Genomic DNA, 12500 nt, shown 5'->3' on the forward strand with positions numbered 1-12500 from the left:
TAACATTGACTTATAGTATAAAGAAATATAATATTATAAATACATATGCTACAGATTATATATTTCACAATATTAAATATTCGAAAAAATATTATACATATCGAATATTATACAAACTATACAAAAACATTGGCAAATATATTTTATTAAATTATATAAATATTAAATGTGATAACAAACGTAAACTATTATGTTTAAAAATCATAAATAAATATGTTAAATTCCAAACCTCCCAGAGGAACAACAAGGAAAACGTGGTGGTGAGCCGCACCTTGGTGGGTGAGGGTGATCCACGGAGCGCAGGGGCAGCGCCCTGGACCGCAGCTCCGCGGGCACGACGATGATGCTCAGGACGAGGCACATCCACGCCGGGTGGGGTGGACGCATGGCGGGTCTGGGTCCCGGTCTGGGAAGGTGAACCCACTATAAAAACATCTGGAGTGAGGCGACTGCCAAGGAATCCCAATGAATCCTAGTGAATTGGATGATTAAGAAATTATGATTAAAAAAAATAATAATAATAAAAAAATCAAGTACAGAATAAATATCAACTAAGAAAAAAAAAAGGTATTAGTTATTTAGCGACTGTGACAATTCAGTACACTTTATTTGGTCACTCTAGTGCCTCTCGTTGATAATTCCCCCCAAAAAAGACGCGCACTCAGAGCTGCGGCGCGCATGGTGCTCGCCTGAGGAGCGACTGGCGTCCCAGAGCAGTGGCGTTTATAAAGCCTGATGGAGGCTGCGTGGGTGTGGGTGTGGGTGTGGGTCACCGTCTCCTCCACTCACTAATGAAATATACATCTCTGCTAATCCTCAAGGACGCTGTTCATTTGAGGTCATCTGTTGTTATTGTTGTTGTTATTGTTACTATTTCCTTTATTCCCATCAACACATAATGTTAATAAGCGTGACCTTATCAGGACTTGAAAGGGCCTTTTAACCTATTTACTAACGTTTATTATAAGGAGCTTCATATAAAGCGTCACCCATTTCATGAACATATTAAATCTTCCTGTTGGTGCTACAGGCCTAGGCAGAGACACGCTCAGGAATGGGCTACTTTTTTGGGGGATTGCACCACAAAAATGTCCAAATTTGAACAAAGCAGTATTTCAAGCAGAACCATCTGACACAATGACATGCAGTCAGCGGCTGCCGTTGGTTAGACCTTGAAATGTGGAGTAAGATTAGAGAGCATTGCTTATAATCGTTACCCATAAATAATTAGCTTCTGATATTGCTCGGCCGATAAGGCTAAGCGGGGATTGTGGAGGTGTTGTGAGATTGCAATGTCTCTGTTGAAAAAGCTTAGTTTAGGCTTTTGCTAATGCAGGTTGGTTCAGGAGGAAAAAAAAAAAAAAAAAAGGTTTCGGCTGTTTCTTTTTTTTGTTTTGTTTTTCTTGACATGATATAGAACATTTCAATCCAGGTTCATGCTTGTGTGCCCTTTATAAAAGTTGACATTCTGTCCTGCGACTGTCTGTTTTGACACCTGTAAAAATAAATGAACAAATAAATAAATAAATAAATAAATAAATAAATAAATAAAAAACCCACAAAAGTTGACATTTAGCTTTGCAGAAAATGCTTATAAAAGCAAACCAGATGTGTCAGTTGATATAATTGACAGTTGTGTACTTTATGTCACTACATTTTAGTTGCAACCATGTACACAGCATTGTGAATCTGTTCCGTTTGCCAGTTAAATATTCAACAAATAATATACTGTATGTTGTAGGTGACCTTTGCATGTGTACCCATGTTTTGTACCCTGCATGGTAAATTTGATAAGATGTTTAATGGGGATGAAATGGAAACCTCACATATCCAGACAGAACTGATCCTGCATACTGCAGAGTTTTGCAGGTAATGCAATGTTTTAAGACAATTGACTTCAGCGATTACAGAGTTTGCCTAAGTAAATTAATAAGTATAAGTGAGTTAAGTAATTAAGTATTTAAGTACACAACTAAGCACATGTATAATTAAGTAAGTAGTTCATTATTTATATCGCATTTCATAACCTTTTACAATGCTTTTTTTTTTTTTGTTATGCTTTAGGAAGGCCATGCAAACAAAAAATAAGTTTGAGGTGAAGTACCAGTGAGAAATGAGCCGCATCTGGTGATAAGACACTGAAATCTAAACAAGAATCTAATTCTAAGACAAACTAACACAAGCAGTATTAAAAAGCCTCCAGAAAGAATCCATATCTCCAGACACTGATATTCTCATTAGTCATGAGAATATTAGTGTCTCGAGCTGATGGAGAAAAAAAAAATAGAAGAACGCTCTGAATGTGGAGGTGACTCCAGTGTTAATTAAAGTGGTGGGTGGGTGTGTGTGTGTGTGTGTGTGTGTGTGTGACTCAGCACTTTGTTGTATTACCCCCTAAGCTGTGCTTCTAACACTGTGAGACTCCATCTCCATCCAGCTTGTGCATTAACACATCCCCTGTCTGCCCCGAGAACAGACGGCCTGTGTGCGCTGAGAGCGATCCAGCTCCCTGCCATGAAAAAGATGCTCTGGCTAGTTTTTTTTTTTTTGTTTTTTTTGTGTGAGGGGTCGTGTTCCATCCTCAGCTCTGATACGGTATGGCCCTGCCGCACACCTCAAGGGGAAATCAGAGAGGGAATTAAAAATAAAATAAGAGTCAGTAAGTGAAATCAGTGCAACACCAAACCAGACCTGGCAACCCAAATGTTGTACGTCCCCCTTGTGGCGTCACCACCCATCGCTGTAATGTCAATATCACAGATGAAGAAGGGTTTTCTGAGGCTTTTGAGGGGTACACACAATCAAAAGTACTGCATTGTATTTTATTTTTCGGACGAACAATTTATTTATTTGCAATTACGAATCCAATGAATCAGAATGAACCACTTCAAGCTTCTTCCACTTCACGTATATAAAGAAAGCAGTAAATGTGGATTATCTTGTGTGTCCGACCCTGTTTCCTTGCTTGCCACTAGGGCTGATGGAGTCTATCTGCAGCTCCTTGCAGGCGCCCACAAGGCTGTGTCCTACAGTCTGACCTGAACTGGCTCACGGGGCCTCCGATGGCAAAGAAGCGTCTGAGGGCGTTAATGGAACAGGAGGAGTCCATTGACTCCAGCACTTCCATGTGCACTGCACGTAAGGTCATGCACGTGAAGGTGACTGCCCACCGCTTGCTGTTCCCTTGTCCTCCTCGGGTTTCAGACCCTCCAGGGACGAATACCCTGGGGCGAGGGTAGAGGCGCTCTTTGGAGAGCTCGGCCTGAAAGGCGCGCGACACAGACGCACACTGGGTGCAGCTCCCCATCGGTTCTGGTGCTAATAAGGTCAAAGCCTTCGTCGGGTGGTCCGGTTGGGTGCTTGAGTCTGGGGGTGCTGAGCCCGGGTTCGGTCTGAGCTTCCTCGTGAGCCACCTTGAGGTATGCGACGGCACCGACCGCCTTGGTGGAGGCGCCGCAGAACATCTGCTGAATGTCGGCCATGATCGCAGCTCGCTTAGTCCTGAAGCAAACCAGGACCCCCCCCCCCAGGTGGACATGGTAGAATCCGAACTTGGTAGATACCGGCGCTCCCCGCCATCTTTCAGCACGGGAGCTGGTTCGGTGTGTCCACTGCGAAAGACCTCCAAGTCCACAGAGCGGTCCTTCGTCTCTGGCTGCCTCGTTAGAGTGGCATTTGGCGGTTGGGGGCCTGGTCCCTGTTGTTGGGAATGGGACCCAACTGTTAGCCTCGTCCTTGAAGAACCCCCCATCCGTGATGTCGAAGAAGGCCTCTTCCTCGGCTGAGGGTACGAGTTTATCGTCGTCGACTGAGTGGTTGAAGACGTGTTCCCCCCACATCTTTGCGTAGTTCGTGTTGTCCCCCTGGAAACTTCTCTCTCACGCAGATGCTGCTCTCACAGGGTCGGAGGTTGCTGGGCTGTCCGTTCTCTAGGACTCTAGTCTTGCCTGTTCACACAGCGGGCTGCACCCTCTCTTGCCGAGGCCCCCCCGCCGTGCGCAGTAGCACCTTGTCCTCCACTGAGCGCGGTGTCTGACCTCTGTGCTGCCCAGGTTGGGAGACCGCCATGAAGAGCTGCTCGGTGGTGATCGCTGTGGCACTCTGCGTTGTGGCCCCATCAGCCGGGGGTCTGCCGTGGCCGAGTGGGCCGTTGTCAACATAAGGGGGGCCCGCAACTTGGGGTCCTCCGTGATGAAGGGCTCTGGGGGGTGGTACGGCCAAGCCCGCATCCTGGGGGTCTCCGTACTGCCGAGCTCCAGGAGATATGTCTGAGCCCACATACTGAAAGATCGTTCTTCGTACTGCCGCTCCTGAGGGCCTCTGTATTGCCGGGTTCTGGGAGCTGGTACGGGATGGAAGGTGGTCGGGCTCAGAAGGGGGGGGGGATGGGGTGTCACCGTTGCGACTTAAGCTACGTTGAGAGTCCGTGGCCTGTGGAAGGTTCCTTGTGTGCTAATTGGCCCCGCCGCTGTGTTGGTCGCTGAAATGTGCGTTGATGTCTTCCCCGTGCGGCGCTTTGGCCCCTGTGCCAAAGCGGGAGCCGCTCCCCAGCGCCGCAGCGTCTCGCAGCTTCAAACACCTCTGCCGCTGCTAGTGCAGCCTTCGCTTCTGCTTCCTTCTTAAGGGCCTCCATGCGTGCCGCCTCCGCCTTCTATACCGTATACACTGTATACAGTACAATATATACACTGTATAAAGTATAATATATACACTATATACACTGTATACATCTCATCTCTTCTCTGTTCTCAGTCTCAGTCTTGTTCCTACAGTCTGTCAATATTCGCGACACTAGCGTTGGCAATGGCCACGCCCCCTTCTGGTGAAATAACACTATATACACTATATACTATATTCACTAGCTATACTATATACACTATATATACCATTTACACAATATATACACAATTATACACTATATTCACTACATATACTATATTCACTATATATACTATATACACTATATATACAATATATACACAATTATACACTATATATACTATATAGACAATTTTACACTATATATACTATATACACTATATACAGTATACTTTATACACTATATACACGTGTTCTTACTGGGAAATAACGCGGGTCCTCGCTTATCAACCAATTCGCTTAACGACCTGGTCATAGCAATGGAACTTGGTCGTTAAGTGAGGAGTAGCTGTACACCTACATTGCTGTGTAAAGTAAGACAAACTTATACAATACGATTTTCACAACTCTCCAATTGTTTTTGGTTTTTTTTATTAATTGGATGCAAAATCATTTTAAATTCATTAAAAAGTTGGGGAACTACACCTTTTCCTATTTTCTAAAATACATTCATTTTAGGGTGTCTATGTGAGACGGTGACGCAGCCTGTCTGTCTGAACCTTCAGTCGTGGTCACGTTTCGACCTTCAGATTAGTGTAACGCCGCTTGCTTAATGCCTCCAGCTTGTGTTCCCCAGGTAGGCCTCCCCGTTTCCCAGCCTTTCCACCTCGAGCGCGAGGGTCTGTTGAGGCCCTAAGCTGTGGTACGGACTGTTCGGATGCCTCTGTAGCGCTCAGTTTGGGATCTGCACTGTTAAACAAACTGAAGCCTTGGGAACCAGACGAATCTGCAGCTCATGTTTCACTTGCTGCTACTGCTGACGTGGTCTGTTGAACTCCTCTATTGAGGCACCTTACCAAGATGGCTGCTGCATACGTGGCACGGTCTGTTGAACCCATAATCTCTATTGAGGCACCTTAGCAAGATGGCTGCTGCTTACGTGGCACGGTCTGTTGAATCCGCGGTCCGTTGAGGCACCTTACCAAGATGGCTGCCGTTGACGTGGAACGGTCCATCGAATCCGCTGCGGCGACAGTAGAAGTGGAACTGGACGGTTTGTTTTCAGGAAAAAACAAAGGTTTGGTTGATAACAACGTGCGTTTGCCGTCACTTCCGACGGGATTTGGTAACAAGTTCAATTCGCCAACTCCGCTCGCTCAGCGCTACGTCACACGGTTCGTCGCACTGACCCGCATTTGCGGTCCGAACTGCGCCTCCAGACCACAATTGCACAAAAATCACAAACTGAGTGACAAATCAATTGAGTTCATTCTATGGCGTTTTACTTCTTCTAAACCCTTACTGTTGTAAGTACTTCAAAGAGTGATGACGCACTTGATAAAACCACCAAAAAGTCGGGACTCATTTGATTCATCTTCATGAGTCTTGAGCCTCTTAAATAATAATAATAATAATAATAATAATAAATTCTAAAAATGATGTTTTCTCATCCCTAACACGAGGCCTTTATGAATACACCCTGGACCGCGCTCCCCCCCGCGCTGAGGGGTCTGGGAGGCGGGCGTCGGGTCCCGCTGCTGCTGCGTACAAACGTGCGGATCGCCGAGGACTTTTTCCACGTCCACGCCCAGGGCGTCTCCCCGTGGACGTGAAGCTCCGCGTTGTCGTGGGGAAACGAGGGCTCCTCCGCCGTCCCGCCGGCGGGGGGCGCTGGCCTGCAAGCCCACCCGGCAGCACCGACTCGTCCTGATCAACTGGTTGTCGCCTTTCATGGTCGACCTCCGGCGCATGAATGCGAGCAGGGAAGCGTCACTTTGTAAAACTCTACAGGAATGAAGGCGCTTTTAGGATTGATCCAGGCGCGGAAGCACTGGAAAGAACGCAGACATATAACAAGCTGAGGGTGATGTCAATAAAAATCAAAAACGAAACAACTAAAATCCACCAGTTTCTGAGTTCTGATGAGTGGAGTGGACAATTTTTTTTTTAAATAAAAATAATAAATAGCATGAAACCGGAGGTAAAATATTAACGGCGTGGATCTGTGCTCATAATAATCGGTTGGCGTGTGTTGGAACCTCTCAGGATTTAACCGCCCCACATTCTGCTTATCTTATCCACCGTTGTTGATTTAATGAAACCTGCTACAGAGCAATTCCAGACTCGTTTCACCGTCGACGCCGTCTGTGCCGAACACTTGGCGATTGGCCACAACCCTTAACAAGTTCACCTGATTTAAAAAAAAACATCACCAATGCACCATAATCATATCATATCACTCTGAATATAATAATTACATGCAGCGTCGCGGCGGGCGGAGCAGCGCTCTGCGGGAGGCAGCGCAGGTGCGGGATAAACCGAGTCGATCTGATCAGCCCCGTCTGTCTGCATCGGCTCGGAGGGGTTTCTCATGTGCTGTTTGTCTTGCAGTGACCGGGGCGGCGCGGTCCAGATCGCTGCCAACGACCGACCAGTCAACAAAGTTAAATATTATTCATGTTCCATGTTTGCCAGCGAGCCTTTTTGTTTGTTCAACAAAAACCCGCCTGCAACAAGCCTCCGCCTCTCCCTCTTCGACCGGTGCCTGCGGGCGGAGTCTCCCACGAGCATATCAGCATATCACAACAGATTAAAAATGGTATACACGGCAGGAGAAGGTTCCGGAGCCCCGCGCACGGCGCCTGCCCGTCCTCAGGCGTAGCTGTACCGCTGCAGCGCGCCGATCAGGTCCCGCAGCGGCGCCGTGTCCTCCGCCTCCAGCAACGCGTGCTGGCGGCAGAAGTGCGTCAGGTGTGCGAACAGCGTGTTGAGGTGCGGCTGCAGCCCCAGCGCCAGCGTCTCTCTGTAGTGGGCCCAGTAGTAGTGTGCCAGCGTCCTGAACAGCAGCAGGAACACCTTCTGGACCAGGAAGACGAAGCCCGGAGGGAATGCTGCACCTTGATGGAGGCAGGAAGAGGAAGGTTGATCGATGGAAAGGCGTATGTGTTGCGCGTTCCTGCAGGGAAAGGCGGACCCCGCCACTGACAACGGAAACAGCGTAATAGAGGAGCACCTCATTAGATAACCCTTTTTTATAGGGCTGAACGATTTGGGAAAACAATCAAATTGCAATTTTTTTTTTTGACCAATTTTGTAATTGCGATTTAGTATGCAATTTTTTTTAGTTCCTTATCTTCTGTATTATTCACTAAACACAACAATAAATCATTCTATAGTATGACCAACACAACATTGTACACACTCAACATATAAACTGCTCTTTCCTGTCAGCCAGGCCTACGTGTTGTGATTCATGAGATGAATTCATGCATGAATTGATATGAATAACATATCTTTATTTCACAATTGAATTGTAAAAAGAAAAACCTTCAATCACAGTAGAATATTGACTGATTGATTTAACTTCAAGCCTTGTAATTGTTTGAATCTGAAAATGAACATTCGGGAAAAATATGCGGTGGTTCAGCAGAATCTTTAATATATATATATATATATATATATATATATATATATATATATATATAAACACACAAAATGTGACACATACGTCCTCATACATCCTCTTTGTGCGTGCAAGTGAATGAGCTTTGTCTGTGCACCGCTCCGTGCGCTCTGTGCTCATTAAAAAAAAGTTCAAGTAAAAACAAAAAACAAACAAACGCAGTGTTCTGGAAGAGGCTCAGTCTGGAAGTCCTCATCAAAACGGCAACAATGAAATCAAGACATGAAGTAGTCAGTGAAAAGATGCATAGAAATAGAAAGAGGAAGGTGGCAGAAAGCAAACATGAAAAACAGTCAGCAGTCAGTCAGCAGCTCGGTCACCGCTGGAAACACACTGTGAAAGGGGGAACGTACAGACTGTGAAAGGGGGAATGTGCAGACTGTGAAAGGGGGAATGTGCAGACTGTGAAAGGGGGAATGTGCAGACTGTGAAAGGGGGAACGTACAGACTGTGAAAGGGGGAATGTGCTCACCTGTTTTGGTTGGGAACACGTCCTCATCAGTGATGAGCTCCTGGATGTAGCACATGGCGTAGTCAAAGTAAAGTGGAGCCGAGCACTTGAGCTTCTTGCCATGGTCATCCGTCCACACATAAACCCTGTGGACAAACCAGAATCTGTTTATTTATTTATTTATTTATTTATTTATTTAACCCTTTGCTCTCAGCATGCTGGACGTACAACAGAGTGTTTGTGCCATTGCATCTGGGACAGAGTTAGTCTGCAAGTGGAGTTCAACCTCTCAATCTGCAATGAAGCTATTTATTCATTATTAAATCGTCAACAACTGCTGCAATAACTCTGTCCTGTGTGCGAGCTGTGGGACGAGCAGAGCACAGAACCACCACCAGCCCCCCCTCTGTGGAAAACCATCTCACTATGTTTTGGTCTATAAACAACTAATCATCATTACTACTCCAAGAGGGAGAATCACCACGGGTGAGACAAGTAAACGCAGAACAAAACATGTCAATGGAAAAACATAAAGGTCAGACGACAACATGTATCGATGAAACAGAGTTAATTAAGTCCAGGGAAAGTGTGTGTGTGTGTGATGAGACTGTGTGTGTGTGTGTGTGTGTGTGTGTGTGTAGTGTCCACCAGTGAGTGTACGGGACTTGTCCCAATTGGTATATGAGGTCGGTATTATATCGTAACGCCTGCCAGCAGAGGAATAGGCCCCGAAGCCACCCTTGACACTAGACCCCCCGGCCCCCAGAGAAGCCGGAAGCCCGCGGGGAAACACCCACGCCGGCCCCCCGAGGAGCTTAACCCAGTCCCTGAGGCGCGCACATGCAACCCAGCCCCATGTGCAGGCACAAGACGCAGCCGCAAGCGCAGAACCTGGGCTGCCGGCGCCAGGCAGGCACCGCAGGCCAAGAGACAGGTCATGCGCCGACGGGCCAGCGGGGCCCCCACGCCCGGCTGCGCAAAGGTGCGGCCCGCCCCACCACAACCGACCAGAGGTAGCCGAGTGTGCTGAATCAGAACCGGTTTAATCATTAGTACATTTCCATAAACAAGGAATTTGTCTTGGTGGGGACTGGTGTGTTTCTCTGCAGACAATTAGCACTAAAAAAGCAAGGTCACGCAACATGCTGAACGACATCATCAACATATCCCCCACGTGACTTGTACAAGATCATTAAGAAACGTGACATAAAAGCTCTGCCCATACGTTCTCTGTGGGGCAGTGATCGGATAAGAAAAGGTTGACCTGAATCTTGAACGTCACAGAAACAGCTTTTTTTTTTTTTTTTTTAAACGATTTAAAACCATTTGTTCCAACGCAAAGAGTTTCAGTGTTCCGTTTCAGTCAGATTCTGAAAAACCTATCCCTCCCACGTATGTGACAACTCATTTGTTGAACTTGAACGGGAGGACGAGATCGAACTGAAATGCCCTCTTCTCTGGTCTTCGCAAAACATGAGACAACTGCAGCCCTTTCAAAAGTGGATAATATCAATATTTGGAATCTTTTTTTTATTGTTTCCCTTTTAATGTGAAACATACTGCATAGATCCCTGCCTGTGAAAAGTGCTTCATACATGTCGAGTAATTGATTGATTGATTGATTGATTAATGGGAGCATTGTACATATCGTAGTTTAAACATGAGAGGAACATACTGTATGGGGGCTGAAAAGCACAAGGATCAGTGTATGTGTTCGTTCAGTGTGAGTGTACGTGTGTGTGTGTGTGTGTGTGTGTGTCCCGTGCATCTCATCTTACGTGTTGCCTGGTCCACAGGCAGTCGGGCAGGTGCTTGGGGTGCAGAACTCCGACAGAGCACTGGAGAACAGATTGACGTGCTTGAAGAATGCTATCGCTGCAGAGATAGAGAGAGAAACAGCACAAAATATGGCATTACACCAAGCAGATATTCAGACGGCAAATTAAAAAAAACACTTTTTTAATAGAATTTAATAGATAGGTAGAACGTGGCAATGTATAATAAACCAAAAAAATGTAGATTTTTTTTGGGGGGGGGGGGGATTGGCAATATACAATACAACTAAAAATGAACAAAAAACAAGAAAAATAAACCAAAAGATTTAAAGAAAATCCTAAAATAAACAAGTAGTTATTACAACAGGAGTAGTTTCTCGCTGACGGTATCTGTGCCTCTCTGCTGGTCTGTGTTGTGGAGTGGAGTGCGTGTGGCGTCCACCTACTGTTGGTGGCGAGCCACTCGGAGGGCTCCACGCCGGGGGGAAGCTCTGTGAGGGCGGCCATGTTGGAGTGCATGATCCGCTGGCTCACATACTGCCGCTGAATGTACGGACGCTCTTCCAGATTATTGTTATTAATTCCCCTGGAGAACACACGCACGCGCGCGCACACACACACACACACACACACACACACACACACACACACACACACACACACACACACACACACAGACACACACAGACACACACAGACACACACAGACACACACACACACACACACACACACACACACACACAGACACAGACACAGACACAGACACAGACACAGACACAGACACAGACACAGACACACACACCGACACACACACCGAGGTAATTAACCGGAACGGGGGAAGAGAGGGTTGGATAGAGAGAGAAAATGAGGAAGAGAGAAAAATATTGCAGCGTAAAGGAATCAATAGGTCGCTGGATAAACTGCTGCTGCAGCAATCAGTAGATAACACCTTTTATGGACTCTGCCTCTTCTTCTCCATCACACACCCACCCACCCACCCACCCACCTATAGCTGCAGCCCTGACTGACCGATAAACCAAGGGGTAATATAATGAAGCCAATCAATCTGTGCCGCTGTAATTTGGGTTAATGAGGCGAGGCTCTGCAGTGGTCCCCTCCTAACGCTGTGAGCCCTAACGGTCTGGAGCCCAGAGCTTGAGTGTGACCCGCCAAAGCAAACTCGGCACGGAATATTCCAACTGGTGAAGGGGGGGGGTGAATCAGAAAAATATATTATAAAAATATATATAAGATTTTTTATGATCGTCTGTCTGTCTATGTCCGTCTATTTTATTCTCTTTTATATTCTGAATAGCCAAGCTGGCTAAGTCATTTTGTCCTGGAGGGCCGATTTGAAAATCAAGGAAAATAATATTATATAATATTAATATGAATAATATTATTATTAGGCAATAAACTACATAACAAGTAAGTTCACTTTTACCTTGATTTTCAGCTCGGCCCCCCCAGAACAAAAAACAACCTGGCCCGCGACCCCCAGGTCATTCGAGATTTAGATATAATGAAAACTTTAAAAAAAATAAAATAAAAAATAATGTGTGGACACCCTGGAAGGTTGAGCGAGTCAAAACCGATTTGACTTCATGCAAACCACAGCGGCCATTTTGACGCGAGCCGAGTGCAGGGGCAGGCGAAGCCATACTACTCTTCGTTGCCACCCGAATACCTGTTTATGGCCGTCTGCTCTTGCCATTTCAACTCTATGCGGCCAAGTTATTTTTCTTTAGTTGCAAATGTGAGCGGCGGCCTCGGTTTGCCGCGGGTTTACTCAGCGTGACCTTGCCCGCTGCGATAACAGAACGCCCCGCTGTGTAAATGTTCAGTTCGGGGAAAGTGTCTTTATGGGCGTTGTCCTGGGGGGCGGAGGGACAGGGGCTTTGCTAAAAGACAGATAGAGATGAGGACAAATCCAGTCGTTTCTATATAAACAGCAGAGCAGCAACTGTCGTGATTCTGAACCACGCCGAGCTC

General features: G+C 46.3%; 1 protein-coding gene across 1 annotated transcript in view; it reads right to left on the minus strand.

Moving 5' to 3' along the window:
• Positions 1-5297: 5297 nt before the first annotated feature.
• Positions 5298-12500, minus strand: part of ppp6r2b (protein phosphatase 6, regulatory subunit 2b) — a 26034-nt gene continuing 18831 nt past the window's right edge. Inside the window, 4 exon segments of the mRNA XM_080002947.1 lie at positions 5298-7715; positions 8754-8878; positions 10511-10607; positions 10954-11093. Coding sequence (XP_079859073.1) covers positions 7471-7715; positions 8754-8878; positions 10511-10607; positions 10954-11093 — 607 coding nt within the window. The 3' untranslated portion in view covers positions 5298-7470.

This window comes from Zeus faber, assembly GCF_960531495.2.
Source record: "Zeus faber genome assembly, chromosome: 6".
In the NCBI taxonomy this organism is placed as follows: domain Eukaryota; kingdom Metazoa; phylum Chordata; class Actinopteri; order Zeiformes; family Zeidae; genus Zeus; species Zeus faber.